The 24,140-nt window shown below is 44.5% G+C and overlaps 1 protein-coding gene across 1 annotated transcript in view; it reads right to left on the bottom strand.

The window, feature by feature from the left end:
• PLEKHG4 (pleckstrin homology and RhoGEF domain containing G4) overlaps positions 1-24,140 on the bottom strand; it is a 341,909-nt gene that overhangs the window by 88,525 nt on the left and 229,244 nt on the right. Inside the window, 3 exon segments of the mRNA XM_029608782.1 lie at positions 1,261-1,350; positions 3,972-4,221; positions 23,143-24,065. Of these exon segments, the coding sequence (XP_029464642.1) occupies positions 1,261-1,350; positions 3,972-4,221; positions 23,143-24,065 (1,263 nt within the window).

Genomic DNA, 24,140 nt, shown 5'->3' with positions numbered 1-24,140 from the left:
TTCTGTACGGGAGAGGTTCCAGCTCCTGCACTGTGGCACACTAATGTGTAATAGGGGAATCTCAGGTATGCTGCAAAAGTTTGGGCCCCCCACAGAGAAGACGGGTCACAACCACTGCTGGAAACAATGTCTTTCTCCCTCTCTCATTCCCTGCACATTGGCCTCCCACCACCAGGAGGAGTCAGTGAGCAGCACTCATCTGCTACTGCTTCCTCCTCCTCTGCTGGCTTCCTGCTGAAGTCGGAACTGCATGGAGCTGGAGCGTCTTGCAAGACTACAAGGGCTCTGAGCAGTTCCGACTTCAGCACAAAGTTACCAGAGGAGGCGGAAGCAGTAGTAGGTAGGGAGCACTGCTCACCTGATGGAGGTGATCACCAGATGGGAAGGGAAGAATGTAATGCCAGCGAAGTGGGAGGGAAGGAAAGTGGTGATGCTAGCGTTTAAGGGAAGGTAAAGTGAAGATCATGATGCCAGGGGGTGGGGAGGAATTGGTGAAGGTTGATGGGAAGAGAAGGAAAGTGGTGATGCCAGGAGGTGGGAGGGTAGGGAAGATGGTGATACCAGGGGAATGGGGCAGGGGGAAGGAATGGATAGTGGTGCTGCCAAGCTGTGAGGGGGGAACTTGGTGCTGCCAGGGGTGTAAGGGAGAGAGCAAAGGGAAGGTGGTGATGCAAGGGGGTGGGAGGGGGAGAGGAAAGAGAAGGTGGGGATACATAGGATAGAGGATGAAGGGAAAGTAATATGGTGATGCCAGAGGAATGAGGAGGAAGGAAAATAAGTGGGAATACTGGTGGGAAGGAAGAGCAGATGATGATGCCAGTGGGGGAGAAAAGGGTTGGATGGGATGAGAATGATGATAATGCCAAGGGTTGGGAAGGAGGGTGGAATGGGATAGGATGGGATGAGTGAAGGAGTAGCCTACTGTCGCTCCTTGTGACCTTGGGCAAGTCACTTTACCCTCCATTGCCTCAGGTACAAAACTTAGATTGTAAGCCCTCTGGGGATAGGGAAATACCTACAGTACCTGACTGTAATCTGCTGTGAAAAGCAGAATATAAAAATCTAAATGATGGTGAAGCCAAGCAAGGGAAAGTGGTGATATCATTACGTGTAGAGGAAAATTAATGATACCATCACTAATGATAACCATACAATCACACTTTGTATGGTGTGCCACAGCATACAAAGGGTCTGGAACCACTGGCGTACAGCCATGCCCAGGTTATTTTTGTAAATGATTTTGCCTGTGTTGCAGATCACCTTGAAGAAAGTATTCCCATGGCTGCTCAGTAGCGAATCCGACTTGGGCTTGTTCTTGCTGTACAAGGCATACATCCCAAACTGGTCTTTCTGTAAAAAGAGCTTGCAATATCATTCAGTAAATCCACGTAGCAGAGTTTGTGCAGTCAGAGAGATTAACATTCCTACACGCCAGAAAACGTGCACCACAAACTGCTCATTAATTATCAAACACCTCTCTAATGGACAATGAGAGCAGACAGGGATTAGGTTTGGCCAAATATTAACTCGCCAAGAAAACAGGAAATGAATTTAAAAAATAAAACCTGTACATTGTCAGGAAATAAAAAGGAAAGGGTACATTTGCAATAAACTTCCCAACAAAGCGCACTTGTACCTCTCAGCCCACACAAGCCAACCTGTTCGCCAAACACAAACCATCCATCTGCTTTGTGTCTGAAGACTTGAGTGCTTCTGTGGATAAAGAGTGCGCACATACCTGACGGTCTCGCCAGCGGGAGCATCACATATGCATGCTGACTGCACATAGATATATATTTTTTTTTTAATGGCGAAGGCAATAACCAGAGGCATTTCTGCTGGCGAAAGGGGATTTTCCCCAAGGAAATGGGCTTTTTTGAAAGCTGCCCACCCTCTAGGCAAGTAAAAGTTACTACGTCTGCCTGCACAGGACAGAGGCGTTTCATGGGCAGGGTTAGGTCAGGGGAGGCAAACGGTGTAGTTTTGGATTTTCAAACCTACGGTCATTTGTTTTCCTCAGAGAAAGTTACCCACAGAAAGAGCAGGCACAAATCTTGTGTGTGAGTACTTTTTCTTAGGGCAATAATTAAAGCAAACCTACCCACATAATTTTGCTTTGATTATTGGTGCAATCCCACAAGTAAAATGTATCTGCAGAGTCTGCACCAATGTGGGCAGTTTGATTATAGCCACGTAAATGTGCATGCATAGTTTTCTCCCCCAAGCACATTGTGCTCCTAGATAGGCCTCTTTTTCTCGCAGTTAACAGTGTACACATTGTCATTTAGTTTAACATCCAGACTCCTGTTTCCCTTGCTCCCACATCTGGTCTCTCTCCAATGATCCTTGCTCCCATACCTAGTTTCTCTATTGTATCCCTCATTCCCACATCTAGTTTCTCTCCTGCATCCCTTGCCCCCTCAGCTAGAGGGTTATTCACTAAAGAGTGGCAAGAAACACTAACGTTAACATGGGTTAATGTGCACAGTAATTGTTGCGGCCACTAATATTTTTGATGGGGCCTATTCACTAACCCATGCTAGAAGTAGCATGGCCTGCGTTAACATTAGCATGAATTGCCACACTTTAGTACGTAGCTCCTCTAGTCTCTCTCATGTCTCTCACGTCTAGTTTCTCTCCCATGTTCCTCACTCCCACATATAGGTTTCTCTCTCACATCATTCCCTCATACATCTGCATCCCTCACTTTCTTCCCAATTCATGTCCCCAAGGTCCAGCCTCTCTTGCTCCCATGCTGGTTCTCTTGCATTCCTTCCTTTATCTTGCTCACATATCACCTGCTTCCATGCTTATTCTTGCTCACGTAACACTCACTTCCATTGTTAAGAACATAAGAACATAAGAAATTGCCATGCTGGGTCAGACCAAGGGTCCATCAAGCCCAGCATCCTGTTTCCAACAGAGGCCAAAACCAGGCCACAAGAACCTGGCAATTACCCAAACACTAAGAAGATCCCATGCTACTGATGCAATTAATAGCAGTGGCTATTCCCTAAGTAAAATTGATTAATAGCCATTAATGGACTTCTCCTCCAAGAACTTATCCAAACCTTTTTTGAACCCAGCTACACTAACTGCACTAACCACATCCTCTGGCAACAAATTCCACAGCTTTATTGTGCGTTGAGTGAAAAAGAATTTTCTCCGATTAGTCTTAAATGTGCTACTTGCTAACTTCATGGAATGCCCCCTAGTCCTTCTATTATTCAAAAGTGAAAATAACCGAGTCACATCTACTCGTTCAAGACCTCTCATGATTTTAAACACCTCTATCATATCCCCCCTCAGCCGTCTCTTCTCCAAGCTGAACAGCCCTAATCTCTTCAGCCTATCCTCATAGGGAAGCTGTTCCATCCCCAACTGTTACCAACTGCTGTCTCTTCAGGGCCTGCAACTGGCTCTCCCCACTTCCCCAGCTCACACATCTCCAGCTTTTAGGAACTAAGTATTGACTTCTGGACCATTAAGGTGAGGTGCCCTGTAACACCTGCCCAGCTGGGGAAGATGGTGACAAAGAATTGCTCTTCCTTTATACCAAGCTGGAATTTGTAGACTTTTACACAGCTGCCGCAAAAGTCCCTGCAGATTTACTGCTTGACAAATGGACCAAAGAATTAACTTGTTTGATTCACGATCCAGTGCCATCCTGAACCTCCTCCATCTCTCCCCCCTCCAGGTGTGAGCTGAACTTAATGGATCGTTAGCTTTTTGTCAGCCCAAACAACTATACAATTACAAGTGACTGAATATTGAGGCTAGGAAGGATCCTTGTGTATCACAAGAAGCAGTGACTGACTCAGGGGGTGATAGATTTGAATTGTAGAAAGCAGGGGCTGACTCTTAGGGGATGGTTAAATGGTAATAGCTGGTTAGAACCCCTACATGTCCCAAGAAACTGAGGCTGACTCTCAGGATGTATTACAGAGTGATGATATGAGAAGATTCCTTACATGTCGCAGAAAACAATGGCTGACTCTCAGAGGATGGTTACAGCAACTTTCCAGCTCCTTCAGAAAGTACTGGCTGTGAAAATCATAGAGTTTTTCCAGGTTTCCAAAGATAACACTGCGTTTTCCTCTCAGGTCCTGAGGCAAATCCAACCGGTCCATCTCGGGGTAATAGTTGTGAATGATGTAGCAGAGAGACCTCACATACTCCCTCTCAGTCACCACCATCTCCTCAAGGATGTGCCTCAGTTTGCTGTAAAGCATCAGATTTACCATTAGCATCTTGGGAAAATTCACTGCGTTGTTGATTACACAAAACACTTCCTTATTTCTGATTGGCTAAGACTAGTCAGGTGCTGCCACGAACCTTTAAGTGCTCCATCTCGTTAGCTTTGGTGATTACATGAGTACAGAGGAATATTGTTACTCCACAGCAAATGAATAAATGGGAGTCTAGTACTTCTTCTTTTGTAATTTGCCTGGTTCACTTATTCATTTATTACAAGATTGTCCCTTAAGGAAGTACATAACGCTGTTACACAGATTGTGGATTGGGAAATCTCATTTACTCTTTCAGGATTTATATTAAGAGACATTGAGTAGGCAAAGTTGCTTACCTATGAAGAGGGTTCTCCTTAAACAGCAGGACAAATCAGCTATAACCAGAGGGTGGGCGCCACCACAAGCAGCTCTCAGAAGTGTTTCTGAGCATGTGGGGGAGTTTATTTTCTTTAAAATATTTCGTTCCCATGTGTGGCTGCTGCTTTGTGATCCCCTTAGTTTCTACCAGAGCTTAAGCACAATAGTTGATTATCCAGGGAGAAGGGCAGTAATACTATCTGGCTGATTTATACTGCAGTCTACAGAGAAGCCCTGTTACAAGTAATCAACTTTTCTTTCCCCATCGACAAGCAGGATTAAATCAGCCAGAGCCAGTGGGGAGTTCCAAGATAAGAGGTGACATTGAGGGTGAGATTTAATCTCACAGACAACCCCTACGCACATAGTGGAGAGGGGACTACTGGGTGAAGAGGCTTTGCAGAACCTCTTGCCCGAACGTAGTGGGTTTTGAAAGTCCGAATGGACAACCAAGAGGCAGCTTTTCCAATACTGTATCTTCAATGGAAGTGGCCCTGAGATGAGCCACTGAAGTAGCCATGGCTCGTACTTGATGAGCCTTAACAGAGTCCATAAACTGTAATCCTGTTACGACACAGTGGTGTGATACAGTGTGCGAGCCAATTTGAAAGAGATCTTTTTGGCCACTGCTCTTCCCAATTTGTTGGGATCAAAAGAAACAAACAACTGAGAAGCTTGATAGCGAGGTTAAGTTCTTTGCAAGTAACAAGCCAGGTCTCTCTTACAGTATCAGGAATGAAGAACCCATTCTCCTTTCTGCATATGAGGCCTTGAAAAGACATGGGCAGAACTATTGCTTGGTTGATGTGGGATGCAGACACCACTATTTATTTATTTATTTATTTTTAATTTTTATATACCGAAGTTCTTGTAGGGACTACAAATCAATCCGGTTTACATAAAACGAAGAACTGCTCAACAGAGAGCGGAGCTTTACATGGAACCGAGGAACATATGGAACAGTATAACTGATTGACAATTTAACATAGTGCTAAATAAAGTAATAATAGTTTAACTGGAAATAAATAAAGCAATATAATATTTTATAAAGACAGTTTAACTGTTTAACGTATCAATAAATATAAATATAAGCAATGCCAAATATATATATAAAATATAGTAAATTTTTGAGCTTAACGGTAATTGTCCAGTAGCAGATTCTAAAATTAGTACTTGATGCCGTGTTCATAATTAGGGTAATTAGGATACTTAGGAATTGTGAAGTCTGTTCAGGAGAAATTTAGGGTGAGTGTGGAGAACAACTCTGTTCTGAAAAAAACGAAGGTAGGGCGAAGACAGACAAAGGCTAGTACTTTGTATACTTTTCATGCCAAAGTGACAACCATGAGGAACAACGCCTTCAGGTGAGAAACTTCAGCTTCACCAACTTGAGTAGTTCACAGGGAGGTTTCATGAGTTGAACCAGGACTACAGTGAAGTCCCACGGCATGGATGATTTAATGACCAGAGGTTTGATATGCTACAGACCCTTTGGAAATGTAAATACCCTGGGATGGAGAGAAATAAGTTTCCATGCACTTGATGATGATATACTGCAATGGCACTGAGGTGCCCAAAGATGAAAGAACAGAAGGCTCCATACTGGGTTTGTCAATCTGGAGCCAGGATGCTTCATAGGTGCTGGTATGTATTCTCTCCAGGCCAAAGCATTTCCTTCCTTGGTTATTGAATACATACTTTTTGGCATTGAGATGCTTCACACTGAAGATACTGACGGCATCTTCTCTGGTGCTGAGACAGCCACATCTGGAAAAAAAAAACAGGCTGCTTGGCACCATGGAGCTCTGTTGCAGTGTAGAAAATGGCATTATTTACATCAGTGCACTTCCCACTGAGGAGACAGATGGCACTGAGGATGAGGTGCAGACCCCTGAGGTCCCTCATGCCAGTGGAGCGGGCCTCTTCAATGCCAAAAGTAGGCCCCAGAAGGAGTCCCTCAAATGGGTTAGGTGCTCTTTTCGGGACTTCATCCCATACCTTGGCTTTCCACAACAAGCTCTCATGGTGGATCTGTGGGACAGTGTCAACGGGAGTAGCCTTCCCTGAAAAGGCTCTATAGAGGCTAGAGAGAGAGGCTGACTCCCAGCACAGTCTGGAACACTTCCTATGGCATTAGATATCTGCTTCCGGCCTTCCCACTGGAGCTCGGAGATTTTACCTGCAATGCAATGCACTCCTGCCATAGTACACGCAGCCCAGGACATTATGGTCTGGCCCCAGACAGTGATAGCAGACGGCAAACAACACTATGACAGGCAAACACCACCTGCATTCACAGGCTGTGAGGACACTAATGGAGCCCTTCTTTGATTTGGACATTTCCACTTTTTTTCTTTTCTACAAAAAAATAATCTTTTTTTTTTTTTTTTTTGAGGGACTGCTGAGCAGTGACAAAAAAGTATTTCCACAAATTTGCCAGTATGGGCAAAAACCGAAATAGAGAAAGAGAGTGGTAATGCGTCCAGCTTGGATGATGAAAGACGGCGGGGGGGCAGCATATGTGGAAATTCACTCGCATGCTCAGAAACAGTTCTGAGTTCTGATTGCTGCTCCGTGTCAGCGCCATCAGATGATGTCATCCCACAGGTTATATTTGATTTAATCCTGCTTGTTGATGGAGGAAACCTGTCGCTTGATATGAGGTCAGTTACTAGCTGCCAGACATATATCAGCTAGGTATTGGAGAAAATCTTTTCCTCCCACTATTTATTCATAGGCCACTAAAACCAAGGCCCATAGTGGCTTATGATCTGAACATACATAATAAAAATACAGATTAAAAACATTACATAGACAAAAACAGATTCCACTCCTCAGCTCCATCAAATTGGGAATTAGCAAAATGTCTGCTTGAATAGTTTTTAAAGCAGTTTTGAATCTCTTTGGGCATGCCAACATCTTAAGTTCACGTGGGAGATTGTTCCAGAATGCAGGTGCCACAATAGAACACACACATTCCCTTGTTTCACAGAGCCTGGCCTAGCCGACAGAAGGAACATCTACTAGCACCCTTGTTACGTCCGTCGGTCCTAGACGACTTCGCCCTGTTTGCCTCACCTTGTTCACGGCTCCTCCTGCTTATCTTGGGAAAATGGCTACCGCCGCGTCTGCAAGCCTCCCTCTCCAGCGTCCTCGGAACGGCTATGGTGCTGCCTCCCGCCATGCTCCACCCAAGGGCCTATTAGGGTGCGCGCGCGCGACCCTCATCTTTATTCCAGCTATGGTGCAAACCTCGGGGGCGTCCCCCTCAAGTGACATCATGCCATCCGGTTATTTAGCCTGCCCTTACTTGCTAGCTAACCGAGTTAGCAAAGACTGGATTCGAACCTGGATTCGTCCGGTCTAAGCTACTCTGCTGCTTCCGTGCTGCCACTGGAAGCTCTCTCTCTGCCCTTCGGGGTATTGACTAACTTGGGTACCCACTCCTCGGGGGCCCTCTGCTTTATTTCAGGTGCCTTACAGGGATCAGGTACTCGCTCCTCGAGGGCCTGCTCTCCCTGCCTTGGTGCCAGTACCATCTACTTCAGCCTGGTGGAATCGCCAACCTACAGCTACCATCTAGTGAGTAATCTAACTCTCAGTCTGTCTCATCTACAGCATTGCCTTGCTGGGAAACCTACACAGGAATTCCCCTATACCAACTGGGTGAGAAGGGTTCCCTCTGCCAAGGGGCCTGAGACTGCTACATCCAGACTACCTCACTATTGCCACCTCTGGTGGTATACATCAAGCTGTACAATAAAAGATCTAATTCTGTGTTTGTGCATCCTGAGTCTAGCCTAGTACTGTGGCTCCCCATGGGGCTCCTCCCTGTGGGCGTAGTCATCTGCCATAGTACCCGAGAATCCACCCAAACACCACTTAACCATAACAACCCTCTGAGATGACATCCATGATCCTGTGGGGGTTATACACCCGCAGCATTATATTTGTCCAAGATATAGAGTTGGAGGCCATCAGTTTGTGTGTTAACATGGCTACCTTCAATGACCTTAATCCTCCAATGACCTAGAAGCCGGTGGAAGTCTGCAAGATATATGGCCACTTTTGTTATGGCCACCACATAACAGGTCCTATTCTCTGGGGCATACTATCTACTGTCATAAAACTAACCATAGACAAAAAGGTTTTTAAAAAAGCTCTCAAACACTACTTTTTCCTACAGACCTTCCCAGATTTATGTATGTCTTGATTATTTTCTTTCTCTTTACGATCTCTCATCCTGTATCAATTTTCTTTCTTAAATTCATCTTTCCTCAAATGTATTTTAATTGCAATATTTTATTTTATTTTATATTTATGTTGTCTATTTATTTTGTCTTAATATTATGTTTAAATGATATTATGCATGTTTCATTTGTAACCCACCCTGACGTTTGGAGGGTGCGGGAAATAAATACTTTTAAATAAAGAAATAAATTGCAGTGGCTGAAAAAAGTGTAGGATATAGTGAGCATGGGGAAAATGACATGGGAATTACAGGATAAATCAGGCAAGTTTTTGGAAGCCTCGGTTCCCTTTGTATACTATGCTGATTAATGAGGTAAACCTCTCTCTGGATCCATGAGCTCATTTGCAAGATTGTTTATCTAATCCCTTACAGGCCGATACAGTACAGTGCGCTCTGGTGGAGCGAGCGCACTATTAACCTGCATTTGGACGCGCGTTTTCGACGCACTAGCTTTACCCCTTATTCAGTAAGGGGTAATAGCGCGTCGAAAACACGCGTCCAACCCCCCCGAGACTAATAGCGCCCGCAACATGCAAATGCATGTTGATGGCCCTATTAGGTATTCCTGCGCGATTCAGTAAGTAAAATGTGCAGCCAAGCCGCACATTTTACTTTCAGAAATTAGCACCTACCCAAAGGTAGGCATTAATTTCTTTGGGCACCGGGAAAGTGCACAGAAAAGCAGTAAAAACTGCTTTTCTGTGCCCCCGCCGACTTAATATCATGGCGATATTAAGTCAGAGGTCCCGAAAGTTAAAAAAAAGTTAAAAAAAAAAATTTAAAACGGGCTCGCGGGTTGAAAACCGGACGATCAATTTTGCCAGCTTCCGGTTTCCGAACCCGTGGCTGTCAGTGGGCTCGAGAACTGACGCTGGCAAAATTGAGCGTCGGCTGTCAAACCCGCTGACAGCCGCTGCTCCTGTCCAAAAAGAGGCGCTAGGGACACACTAGTGTCCCTAGCGCCTCTTTTTACCGCCGGCCCTAATTTAAATATTTTAGATTACTGAATCGCGCGCACAGGACACTGGCCTGCGCGCGCCGGGAGAGTGGGCGCTCGCCTGCTCTCCTGCGAACTTTACTGTATCAAACTGTTAATGAGGGAATTTCTCAGAAGAGATATATGATCGGTTAATACCTTCTGACTTTTTTTTTTTCTTGCCATGTCTGAAACAAACATTCATGGTAGTTTGCTATTAAGTCTGAAGTGCCTTAAAGCAGAATATAAATCAAATAAGTAAATTTGGAGTGAAGCTAGGAATATGTTGCTAGTTCTTTTTTCATTCTTGGTGGCCTTTACTTTCTTATAGCACTTTCTCATAACCTTTGGAGGCTGATATTTATTTCTACTTATCCAGAAAAGTAGTGACTTATTTGTCTTAGTGGTGGCTGCTGAATATCTGGCTATGTTCAGCAGATGCCACTTAGCCAGATAAGTCACTTATCTAAATAAGTAGATAGTCAGTTATCTAGTGTGTGGGCAGATCAGGGTGGTGCCATTTATCCTGTTAACTTCAGCTGGATAAGTAGTGACATTAGTACTTATCCAGTTAATTTAATCAGATAAGTTAGATCTGCCATGGAGCAGATTTAACTCACCACTAGATTCATCAAAATGTGTTATTAACGCATGGATAATGCCTGCGATAAGAAAAAAGGGAAACATACCACTTTGCATTGGTAGTATTGCATGGTGCAGTAAACCTTTAGGGGGGGGAGGGGGGGGGGAGGGAGAGAGAGAGAGGGAGGGAGGGAGGGGGGGGAGAGGGAGAGGGAGAGAGAGAGAGAGAGAGAGAGAGAGAGAGACTGACTATCTACAAGGCCTTTATAGTAGTAAAATATTTATATCTCTATGGGGGGCCATCTAATAGCTCAAGGTGAGGTGTTGTTGGGGTTTAGGGGCCAGTTTTTCATGCAGAGTGAGACGTACGAAAAGCACAGTACACCTCGGTGAAGATTTGACATCATTTGGAGTGAGGAAAGTCTCTCAAAGATGACATTTCAACTATGTTCTCTCACCCTAGCTTGATGGACTCTATAACAGGGTACCATCAAGCTAGGGTGAGATAACATAATACAAAATTTCATCTTTGTGAGACTTTCCTCACTCCAAATGATGTCAAATCTTCATCAAGATGTAATGTGCTGTTCGTATGTCTCACTCTACATGAAAAACTGGACTCTAAACCCTAAACCACCACCACCACCTCACCTTGAGCTATTAGATGGCTCTCCTACAGGCATATAAATAGTTGAACACTGGGAAGCCCTCCCCAGAGGCTCTCTCTCTCTCTACTCCACTCCTCTCTCCCTTCCTAAGCCCAGAAATGGCCAAAAGGCAATTCTAAAAATTTATCACAAAAAAAGGAAAGTGACAACCATGATGAGGTTCTTGTTATGTATAAATACAGTGAGAGTTATATGTCTGTTGGACTGTCCTGTTTCTGAATATTGGAAATGATGGATAATGAGTTTTGAAATGAAGACTATCAGAAGTGTAGAACTGTGTGTATAATATTACCATTTATAAAGTAAAAAAGACAGCAAAGCCCAATTCATGGGCTAAGAGAGAAAAACAGTGCATGTAATTGCAAATTACATGCACTATTTGCCATTTTTCCACATGAAGCAGATTTTACAAAGTTTTTCTCACTTTAATAAATGGTCTCAAGGTTAGATGATATGAAATAGGGATGTGCATTTGTTTTGTTTGTTTTTTTCATTTTATTTTTTCTAGTGTGCATCAAACGCAAACAGATGTTACAAAAAAATGAACCCCCCCCCCCAACCTCAAACCATGAAACAGAGAAAAACAAATGAAACGAAAAAGAAAACAAAAAAGTAGGCTGCACATCCCTAATATGAAATGGCTCTGGCCCTGATGTTTATTGTAGCTTTGACATTCTAGTCTCCAAAGTGCTTGATTGTGGAAATTCAGAAGCTCTAGTCTTCTGAGATATGAATGCAAGTAGTTCTGATAATTCCATCTCCAAGGAAATGAACATTTGATCTCTGAGCTTGATTACTACAAAGCAGTTTTAAGATGTGTGGTGCACTGAAGAAGCTCAGTCTGTGAGGGGTGACAATGAAGGCCAAGAGCGTGGGCCCTCTGAGGGCAAGAACGCAAGTCTTCCTGGACTCCGATGTGCCAGAGCAAGTCACTACACTTTACCTCTTTGGTGATCTTTTCTTCCACCTGAGATTCTACTATCCTGATTTCTTTCCTTGTTTCATTCAGCTTCACCAGATATTCTTTCCTCTGTTCCTCCTCTTGAGTTCCTTTGTACTTTTTATATTATGATATTTTTGTCTTTCTTTTCTCAACCACCTCCTTTGAGAACCATATTGGTTTCCTTTTTCTCTTACCTTTTTTACATAAAGGTTTATCGCCTTTGTTCTATCTCCTTTTAAGTTGGCCCACTGTTGTCCCACGTCACCCATCTTCTCCTAGCCTTCTAGCTCTTCCCCTAAGTACGCTGCCATTTTAGCAAAGTCTGTATTTTTTAAATCCAGGACTGATCTTTGTGTGACTTCCCTCCCTCTTGACTGTTATATCAAACCATACCATCTACTGATTATTGGTGCCCAGGTGGGCACCTACCTAGTCATCTGAGATACTGTCTCCATTTGTATCAGATCCAGTATCACTCCTCTCCTCGTGGATTCCATCAACATTTGTAGCAGATCCAGTATCACTCCTCCCCTCGTGGATTCCATCAACATTTGTATCAGATCCAGTATCACTCCTCCCGTCGTGGAATCTATCAACATTTGTTTGAGCAGAGCCCTTTGAATGGCATCCACATTCTCTCTACTTCTTGCAGATGCTCCAATCTACAACTGGCAGATTAAAATCTCCAACAAGCAGCACTTCTCCATTCCTTCCCACCTTTTGGATATCTTCAGCCACATCTCTATGTGGTTCTGTCTGATTTGGAGGTCTGTAGACTGCATTAGTGGAATGGAAAAGTCATCTTTTTTTTTTTTTAAGGACAGCCCACAGTGCTTCCTCCTTTCCCCATGCCCACTGCATTTCAGTTGCCCAGATATTGCTTTTGACATAAAGAACCCTCATTTCTGTCAACTTAAGAACATAAGAATTTAAGAACATGCCATGCTGGGTCAAACCAAGGGTCTATCAAGCCCAGCATCTTGTTCCAACAGTGGCCAATCCAGGCCACAAGAACCTGGCAAGTACCTAAAAACTGAGGGGTAGATTTTACAAATTTGTGCACACGCGTACTTTTGTTCACGCACCAGGCGCAAACAAGTGTACGCGGGATTTTAATCCCGAGGCAGGCGTAACTTGCGCGCGCTGGGCCAGCCGCCAGTGCACGATTCTCAGGCCCGGGAGCCGTGTTGGAGGCCTCGGCCATACCCCCGAAACGCCCCCGGGCTGGAACCACGCCCACGGCCCCGCCCCCAGATGACGCGCCGTCGCGACATGCCCCCCGACACGCCCCTCCCAGGAAAGCCCCAGGACTTATGCATGTCCCGGGGCTTGCGCGCGCCACCGAGCCTACTCAACATAGGCTCGGCGCGCGCAGGGGGAACTTCGGGCAGGTTTTCGGGGGATATGCGCGTATCCCTTTGAAAATCTGGCCTTAAGTCTATTCCATGTTATTGTTGCTAGTATTAGAAGTGGCTATTTTCTAAATCAACTTAATTAATAGCAGGTAATGGACTTCTCCTCCAATAACTTATCCAATCCTTTTTTAAACATAGCTATACTAACTGCACTAACCACATCCTCTGGCAACAAATTCCAGAGTTTAATTGCGCATTGAGTGAAAAAGAACTTTCTCTGATTAGTTTTACATGTGCCACAAGCTAACTTCATGGAGTGCCCCCTAGTTTTTCTATTATCTGAAAGAGTAAATAACCGATTCACATCTACCCGTTAAACACCTCTATCATATCCCCCCTCAGTCGTCTCTTCTCCAAGCTGAAAAGTCCTAACCTCTTTAGTCTTTCCTCATAGGGTAGCTGTTCCATTCCCCTTATCATTTTGGTTGCCTTTCTCTGTACCTTCTCCATCGCAATTATATCTTTTTTGAGATGCGGCGATCAGAACTGTACACAGTATTCAAGGTGTGGTCTCACCATGAAGCGATACAATGTCATTATGACATTTTCTATTTTATTCACCATTCCCTTTCTAATAATTCCCAACATTCTGTTTGCTTTTTTGACTGCCGCAGCACACTGAACCAACGATTTCAATGTGTTATCCACTATGACGCCTAGATCTCTTTCTTGGGTGGTAGCACCTAATATGGAACCTAACATTGTGTAACTATAGCATGGGTTATTTTTCCCTATATGCATCACCTTGCACTTATCCACATTAAATTTCATCTGGCATTTCGATGCCCAATTTTCCAGTCTCACAAGGTCTTCCTGCAATTTATCACAATCTGCTTGCGATTTAACTACTCTGAACAATTTTGTATCATCTGCAAATTTGACTACCTCACTCGTCATATTTCTTTCCAGATCATTTATAAATATATTGAAAAGTAAGTGTCCCAATACAGATCCCTGAGGCACTCCACTGCCCACTCCCTTCCACTGAGAAAATTTTCTATTTAATCCTACTTTCTGTTTCCTGTTTTTTAGCCAGTTTGCAATCCATGAAAGGACATCTCCACTAATTCCATGACTTTTTACTTTTCCTAGAAGCCTCTCATGAGGAACTTTGTCAAATGCCTTCTAAAAATCCAAGTACACTACATCTACCAGTTCACCTTTATCCACATGTTTATTAACTCCTTCAAAAAAGTGAAGCAGATTTGTGAGGCAAGACTTGCCTTTGGTAAAGCCATGCTGACTTTGTTCTATTAAACCACGTCTTTCTATATGTTCTGTGATTTTGATGTTTAGAACACTTTCCACTATTTTTCTTGGCACTGAAGTCAGGCTAACCGGTCTGTAATTTCCTGGATCTCCCCTGAAGCCCTTTTTAAATATGGGGGTTACATTAGCTACCCTCCAGTCTTCAGCTACAATGGATGATTTTAATGATAGGTTACAAATTTTTACTAATAGGTCTGAAATTTCATTTTGAGTTCCTTCAGAAGTCTGGTGTGTACACCATCCAGTTCAGGTGATTTACTACTCTTCAGTTTGTCAATCAGGTCTACCACATCTTCTGGGTTCACTGTGATTTGGTTCAGTGTATCTGAATCATTACCCATGAAAACCTTCTCCAGTATGGCTACTTCCCCAACATCCTCTTCAGTAAACACCGAAGCAAAGAAATCATTCATTTTTCCGTGATGGCCGTATGTTCTCTAAGTGCCCCTTTAACCCCTCGATCATCTAACGGTCCAACTGACTCCCTCACAGGCTTTCTGCTTTGGATATATTTAAAAACGTTTTTACTGTGAGTTTTTGCCTCTATGGCCAACTTCTTTTCAAATTCTCTCTTAGCCTGTCTTTTCAATGTCTTACATTTAACTTGCCAACGCTTATGCATTATCCCATTTTCTTCTGTTGGATCCTTCTTCCAATTTTTGAATGAAGATCTTTTGGCTAAAATAGCTTCTTTCACCTCCCCTTTTAACCATGCCGGTAATCGTTTTGCCTTCTTTCCACCTTTCTTAATGTGTGTAATACATCTGGACTGTGCTTCTAGGATGGTATTTTTTAACAATGACCACGCCTCTTGCACACTTTTTACCTTTGTAGTTACTCCTTTTGGTTTTTTTCTAACAATTTTTCTCATTTCATCAAAATTTTCCTTTTGAAAGTTTAGCACGAGAGCCGTGGATTTGCTTACTGTCCCCCTTCCAGCCATGTATTTATTTAGTTAGTTTTTTATTTAAAGTCTTTTTTCTACCGTCGTTAAGCTAGGTGCTGTCACAACGGTTCACAATAAGGCACATAAATTAATGTTGCTAAATGTTTTAAATTATATAAACTTAAACAGGTGTCATCAAGGTACAGTAACATAGTTTCATAAAAATATTAATTGTTGGTTGTGATAAAACATGTCTAGTTCTATCTTTATCAGCTATAGACTGAATTAATAGTTAAATCTTATCTTTGGTGTTGAAACGAGAAAATAAAATAAAATACACACATATTGAGTAAGGTGATGTGTGGGTGTCCTACTGACTGTCTTCTACACTTCCCTGGATTCAACTCTCCATATTCTTTGTGATATTATGATCACTATTGCCAAGCGGCCCCACCACCGTTACCTCTCTCATCAAATCCTGTGCTCCACTGAGAATTAGATCTAAAATTGCTCCCTCTCTTGTCGGTTCCTGAACCAATTGCTCCATAAAAATGTCATTTATTCCAACCAGGAACTTCATATCCCTAGTATGTACCGATGATACATTTACCCAGTCAATATTGGGGTAATTGAAATCTCCCATTATTACCGCACTACCAATTTGGTTAGCTTCCCTAATTTCTCTTAGCATTTCACTGTCAGACTCACCATCTTGACCAGATGGACGGTAGTATACTCCTATCACTATAGTCTTCCCCAACACACAAGATATTTCTATCCATAAAGATTCAATTGTGCATTTAGTCTCATGCAGGATGTTTATCCTGTTGGACTCTATGCCATCCTGGACATAAAGCACTACACTGCCTCCTGGGTGCTCCTCTCTGTTATTGCGATATAATTTGTACCCCGGTATAGCACTGTCCCATTGGTTGTCCTCCTTCCACCATATCTCTGAGATGCCAATTAAGTCTATGTCATCATTCACTGCTATACATTCTAATTCTCCCATCTTACTTCTTAGACTTCTGGCATTAGCATACAAACATTTCAAAGTTTGGTTTTTGTTTCTATTTTCATTCTGATTTTTAATTGATAGGGATAAGTTAGAATTTTTTTACTCAGGTTACTTTTAGTTACTATCTTTTCTGTACAAGTTAAAGCCTGGTATGGCTGTATCCCATTCATGAGATTCACTGAACATAATAGCAATAATATGCAAGTCTGCCTTCACCTTTAGGGCCTGTGGATCTGGAATTTTATTGCCCAGACCATGAACATTTGCGCTCATAGGGCCAGATTTTCAAAGGGGTACGCGCGTACCCTCCGAAAACCTGGCCCAAACACTCCCTGCGCGCCCAAGCCTATGTTGCATAGGCTTCCAGCGCGTGCAAAGCCCCGGGACGCGCGTAAGTCCCGGGGCTTTCCTGGGGGGGGGGGCATGTCGCAATCCGCGCATCATTGGGGGGCGTATCGGGGGCGTGACGCAGCCGGCGCGTCATCCAGGTGTGGCGCCACGGGCGTGGTTTCGGTCCAGGGGCGTTACGGGGGCATGGCCGCGGCCTCCGGACCAGCCCCCGGACCGGAACATGGCACGTGGCAGCCGGCCCGGCACGCGCAAAGTTACGCCTGCCTTGAGCAGGCGTAACTTTCACGACAGAGGTGTGGGGGGGGGTTATATAGGGCCGGGGGGGTGGGTTAGGTAGGGGAAGGGAGGGGAAGGTGGGGGGAGGCGGAAGGAAAGCTCCTTTCGAGGCCGCTCCGATTTCGGAGCGGCCTTGGAGGGAACAGCGGCAGGCTGCGTAGCTCGGCGCGTGCAGGCTGCCGATTTTGGGCAGCCTTGCGCACGCCGACCCGGATTTTAATGGCTACGCGCAGCTACATGCGTATCTATTGAAATCCTGCGTACTCTTGTTCGCGCCTGGTGCATGAACAAAAGTACGCATTTGCGCAAGTTTATGAAATCTACCCCATAGCTTTTGAGCTTTTCTCTCTCAGCTTGCTGCTCTTCCGTGTCACCTTTTCTTCCCGTTTATTTATGTGACCTCACATTCACAGGACCTATAAAAGCCCTTCACCTTTTTCCCTCTTCCTACTTCTTTTCCTAGTCTCCTATTCTTATCTTGTATTTATCTTGTATTATTTGTATTTATACTCCAGTTCTTCCCAATATCTATTATTTAGTATATGTAGCTTCTGTACATAATGTATATAAGTTCGCAAATTCCCTCCGGTTCTTCCTAACTCCATTTAGTTTGTATAAATAGTTTTCCCTCTCCCCAGGTTTTACATGAGTTTCATTGTAAGGCTCCTATGCTGCAGTTTTGTTGTCTGGAAACCGATGTGATGTTTCTAACGAATGTCAGTATACAAGAATGTTAACTAAATAAATAAAATATAAAATGATGAGAGACTGGTGAAAGTCAGCCTCTCAAATGTATTTAGTAGGTTCAGACATTGGGTCTCGCAGATAGTGACGTGGACCCTGTAAAGAGCAGCTGGGAAGCCCACTTTCCCTTGCCTGGTTAGAGAGTGGATCAGCAGTTCTCCCCTCCATGAACCTGGTCCCTGCATTTCTCTGTTAGTGCTGGCGCAAATAAAGTCTCACAAAAACAGAGTCACACCACTCCCAGCTGTAACCACTACTCTGCTTTATTTCTGGAGTTTACTACCAGCCATTATATACAATTTAGTATAGGGTAAACAGTCATACACTACAGAACCTACCAGGTACCCAGAAATTTGGAATACCCTATTCCCAGTCTACAGTTGAACAGAATTTAGAAATTTTCAATCCTCCATTATTCTCCTCTGGTCACTCACACCTGACCCCAATGACTACTCACAACCTCATGACCCCAGGAACCTCTCTTCCTTGGCCCTGGGCCACTCTATCAGAACATTGTGCAGGATTCTCGGTCTCGATCTCCTCCACACTCCAGTTCCCTGTAGGGTTCCCCTCATCGCAGGATACCCCTTTGTCTCTTTGTCCAGGTTTCCTCAGGAGGAGGAATCACATCTTCTACTCCTCTTCTGAGCCAGTTTATCAGGGGGAGGACTCACTTTCCTCAGCCTTGGGTCTTTTCCCTGGAGGTTCTTCTCTTCCCCAGCTCCATCCTAGAAAGGGTAATTCCTGCCAATCTGACCCACAATTAGTCCTTCCTGGGACACCTCTCAACAAATCAAACTTTCTCACATATTTAACAGGTCAAGAACACACAGCAATAACCACAACCCAGTAATCCAGTATCACACCAAGTGCCATCCAGTGGGCACTCCTAAGTAGTGCAGGTTCAAACATACAAACATTTCTCATAAGACTTTCAATTCCTGGGTTCCCCCCACCCAAAATATCCTGTACCTCTGTAACAGATTTGAGGGTCTCTCCACTTTTAAAAATGGACTATTGAGCTGATTCTTGTTACTTTCTCCACCCACTTGCTATATTTGTCAGTGGTTTCATTCCAACTTCCTTCTGCCTCCCCCATTGTCTAGTTTAAATGACTTGTGACGTGTGATATGAATTTCTCACTTAGGATCCTTTTCTCTGCCATGGACAGATGTAGGCCACCTTTACCATAGAGCCTTTTACTATTCCATACATTGCCCTAGCCTCCAATATAATCAAACCATTCTTCCTTATGTCAGATTTTGAGCCATTTATTGAAGTTGACTATATGGGTTAGCCTTTTCTTTCTCTTTATGTGAACAGGTAACACTTCTGAAAAGACTACAGTCTTTGCCATTTGACTAATCTGGAAATCTCTCTGTACTACTTGAGTCCTATTTCTAGCAAGGTCATTGGTACCTAGATGGATGATAACATCTATTTTAGCATCCTTACTTTCTTCTTTAATTGCATTGACTATCTGGTTTGCATTTTTACCAGTTGAAGATCATGGAAGGCATTTAAATATTGTGCTTCTGTCAAAATGAGTTGCCAAATTAGTGCTTCTGATGATGGAGTCTCCCAGCACAAGGATCTTTATTTTGTGACTTTGATAATGTTATGGGGTTTCTCTAAGCATCAGATATCTTTTTCCTTTCATATACCAATTCAGTTTCCATTACTGGAGCATCTTCATTTTCCAATACAGAAAAGGCATTTTGTATGAGTATCATTTGAGGGCATGGTTTTATCCTATCAGAGCCCACTATAATCCATTTAATAAGGCCGGCTTGCAAAGTTAGCTGGACAAACTTATCTGATTAACTTTGGCAGGATATTGAGCAGCACATCCACACCATTGAATAAACCCAAATATCTTAAAGTTAGCTGGAAAACTAACTCTGGTTGTGCTGTAGAGTAGTCTTAAAGGTAGCCAGATGGATGGATACATTATCCAACTAACTCTGAATACTGAAATTAGCTGGATAACTTAACCAGCTAAATTAACTTCACCCCAGAACATGTTATCTGGCTAAAGTTTAGCCATATATTGAGTTATCAGCTAAACTTTCACTGGATAAGTGTTGTGTTCGTGCCTGTTTTCGCCCTCACTCCACCCTCTCTACCTGTGTGGCGACTTCTTTCGGGTCTTTCGGGTCTGCGGCTTCTCGCCACTTCTTCCCGGAGTCCCCGGGCTGGCCTGACACTGCGGATCCGCCATGTTCCTGATGACGTAAGGGCACGCGCGCTCCAGAGTTTGTACCAGCAAGGGCGCGAACCTCGGGGGTGTCCCCCAGTAGTGACGTCATCCGCTTCCACCTTAAAAGATCTTTGTTTGCAACACGAATCGAGTTAGCAAGGGGAATTCTTTCTCCGCTGCTCTGCCTCCACAAACTTACCTAGGGGTACCCACTCCTCAGGGGCCCCGCTCTCTCTTCTTGATTTCAGATTCTAAGACGGAATCCGGTACTCGCTCCTCGATGGCCTACGTCCCTGAATGGTCAGAAGACTCCTTACTGCCTGGAAGCGATCGCAGACATGAACACTGTGAGTTCTATTGTAGATAGGAACAGGTACTCGCTCCATGAGAGCCCATGTTCCTAATACTGAAGACTCTCTTCTGTCTAAGACATTATCGCAGGTACGGAGATCGTGAGTGATTATTGCAGATTGCAGATAGGAACCGGTACTCGCTCCATGAGGGCCCATGTTCCTAAAACCCTTCAAAGACTCTCTTCTATCTCAGAAGTTATCACCTACCTATATCTTGTGTACTATTTCCTACTGCAGATAGGAACCGGTACTCGCTCCACGAGGGCCCATGTTCTTAAAACGCTTCAAAGACTCTCTTCTATCTCAGAAGTTATTACCTACCTATATTTTGTGAATTACTATTTCATATTGCAGATAGGAACTGGTACTTGCTCCACGAGGGCCCATGTTCCTAAAACCCTTCAAAGATTCTCTTCTATAACCCTCCAAAGACTTTCTTCTATTCCAGAAGCCATCTCATACATAGATATTGTGAGTTCTTATTCCAGGCTGCATATAGGAACCAGTACTCGCCTAAAGGCTCCTGATCCTGAATATACTGAAGACTCTCTGTTGTATAGAAGCCATTACAGATATCTACAATTGTGAGTGTATCATCTACTGGTTATGTATCCAGCATACCCTGTCTACTCACTACCTATAGTCTCTCTCTACAGCTCAGCATCCCAGAGATCGCAGTTCCAGTATCTGAGGGACTTCAGCCCTGCCGTGCACATCAGCTCACTACTGCCACCTCTGGTGGTTCTACTTCCTGTCTAATAAAGAACTATCTGTGATTGTCTCCATACTGCAGCCTAGCCGATGGTCCCTCTCAGGATATCCCCCTGGGGGCGCTGTCATCTGCCATCGGCCCAAGGATTCACCAATTTACATTGGGTGCTCTTCCCACACTACAGGAGTTGTATTGTACAGACTGTCACTCTGTGGGGAGCCAACCCACTACAGATTGATAACTCCACCTACGGAGTATTATAAATTGCCAGCTCCTCCCCTCCGGGGTACAGCATTGATCAGATTGCTAACTCCTCATTCTGGAGGAGCTGATCATTAACAGATTGCTACTCCTTATCCGGAGAAGTAACAGATTGCTAACTCCTCCCCTCGGGGGAGCTGATCTCCAACAGATTGCTATCTCCTCCTCTCGGGGGAGCTGGTCGATAACAATAAGTGGCTGAAATATTTAAAAGTCGACATTTAGCTGGATAACTCAAAAGTCATCTGGCTAAATACAGCTGAATAAGGACCCCTGTAACTAATGTGTGTTCCTAAGCAGCATAAGTCACATATGTGTGCCCCATTGCTGTTATAAAGAAGAGCATTTCTAGTACTGTCAAAAACAGCAGGAACAAGAACACCCCGGTCATCACCAGAAACAGGGGCACTCCCAGTTCTCACTAGGAGCAAACACGGTCCAAATACATTTAGGAAGTTACCACCACCATCAGGTATGAGAAGGCCCCGGTACTGTCAGTAAGAGTAGCTTCCTCTAGCTCTGTAAGGAAAAAGAATGCCTCTTTTGCACTTCCAGGAATAAAAAGTCCTCCTCCATATTGTCAGCAATAAGGATAACCTCTAGCCCCTCTCCGGCCCTTTTGTCCTGCACGGTCAGCAGCAACAGCAGTCCCTGGTGCTGTCAATTCTAAAAGTAATCCTCTGCTTTTAGTTTCTCTTTGAAAATTACCATAAAGAACATGCGCTAAAAACTACTTTGCACCTGCTAGTTCCTGCGGGCAGCTGAGGAGGATAAAATAGTGCACGGTACTTTGCAAAATGTCATACATATGATAGAAACACACTCCTTGAAAGCCTCCTCGCAGTCCAGCACTTTCAGAGGAGCAGGAGAGTCATTTTCAGACAGAGCAATACAGGTGCGATAATCCGCTCGATTGCTTAGAAAAACGTCCTCTCTAGTCCAAGCTTTCCCTTGGGATGTCCACCAGCATGAATCCACCTCCTGGGGTTGTTGGAAATAAGAGCATCACTGGACACCGCCAGTAATAGCAAAGTGCCCAGCATTAAGAGCAGCGAGAATGCCCTCCCTCCAACTGTTATTATCAGCAGCAAAAGCACTTACAGGCCCCCTGAACAATAAAATACAACTGAGCCCAGAGATGTCAGTAAAATGTGCCACATCCAGTAATCTGTAAAGAGGGGTGCCGGGCCCTCTAGGGGCACACAAAATACAAAATAAAACAGAAATATACATGTTTAATTGTTTAGTCAATGTATAGACAGAAAAAAAACATTCATGTTGGGGAATGGGGTGGGGGAGAAGCCTGAGGAAGCTCTGCTTTATCAGATGGCATTAGGAGGAGGAGCAATATCCGGTGTTATCAGTAAGCAATATACCCATGATACACTGCCACCCCATCCCTGAGCTGCATGGGAAAAGGGCATCGTTTGGTGCCACCCATAATGAACGCTCCCTTGACAATATCATACATGTGCTCCCGGGCCCTGTCCATCAATGAGAGTGTCCCCAATGCACCCAGGGTAACAAGAGCACGCTCCGTGCAGCATCAGTATTAAGAGCACTGCCCAAAACACAGTCAGTACTGTGGGGCGCAGAAGAAGTTAGAGACCGGTGGTAATGGCTACGTACCTGCCCCTGGTTTGAGCATCCATGGAAGAGATACTGCTGCTTCTGCGCGGCTCAGAAGGACTATCTGCTGACCAAACGTGAGCGCCCATGTGTTGGGGGGCGTATGCTCTGTCTGCCAGCTCCGTACTGCTCACCTCCAGCCCTTTAATGAAGACCCCGGTATTACCGCGTCTGGCAGGTTCACTCAGGGCCCTGTGACAGCCGTACTGCACGCCATCACAGCAGGGCAGGTCCAAGCTCCGAGCCTTCTTCAGCATCCTCCTCTGCTGCTGCCTGCCCAAGATCGGCGTGGAGGAGAAAGACGGCTGGGGCTGCACCATGTCCAGAATGCTGCTGACCTGGCTCAGCTCCTCATCGGAGACACTGCGCGGCAACAGCTTCTGAGCAGCCAGGGAGCCAGGGCCTGCGTCCATCGAGGGTCTCATACTGGGAGATACCCCAGAGGCAAGCTCTCTGCTAATAATCCCTGTGCCTGAAGGAGAAACTGGACCCTGTGCCCCAAGAGAACAATTTGGCCTGCGTAAATACGATGCACTATTGCTTTTCTCAGAGAGCGTGCTCTGATCCACACCATCGGAATGTCTGCGCTGGATGATCAAAGAGCCGTCACTGTGGGCACTCCCGTGCTCCCCATCGCCAGCCAATCTCCTGGCTCTCAGAGCTACCTCCAGTTTCTTTTCAAACACAAGCTTGGTCTCCTGACACTTGGACCAGGCAAACTTCCACTGCTTCGTGCCCCTGCTGTTCCCCAGCTCGGAGGCCAACTCTTTCATTTCCTGGAAAGTGGTTTGGCTGATCTCTGGGTGCTGCTCCTTGTGAGCCTCCAAAGACTCGATGGCCATGGCACAGTGTTCGGGCGAGCTGCAGTCCTCCATGCTGATGCAGGCTAGGTGTCGCATCCTCTCCAAGGCCCACTCATACGCCTGCCAAAAACATACAGAGGAATAAAGCAAATTATTAGTGCACACATCAGAAAAAGAAAATAATAAAATATGAGG

Source organism: Rhinatrema bivittatum, chromosome 7 (genome assembly GCF_901001135.1).
Source record: "Rhinatrema bivittatum chromosome 7, aRhiBiv1.1, whole genome shotgun sequence".
In the NCBI taxonomy this organism is placed as follows: domain Eukaryota; kingdom Metazoa; phylum Chordata; class Amphibia; order Gymnophiona; family Rhinatrematidae; genus Rhinatrema; species Rhinatrema bivittatum.
The sequence above is the reverse complement of the archived record's forward strand: the minus strand, read 5'-3'. Positions and strand labels throughout refer to the sequence as shown.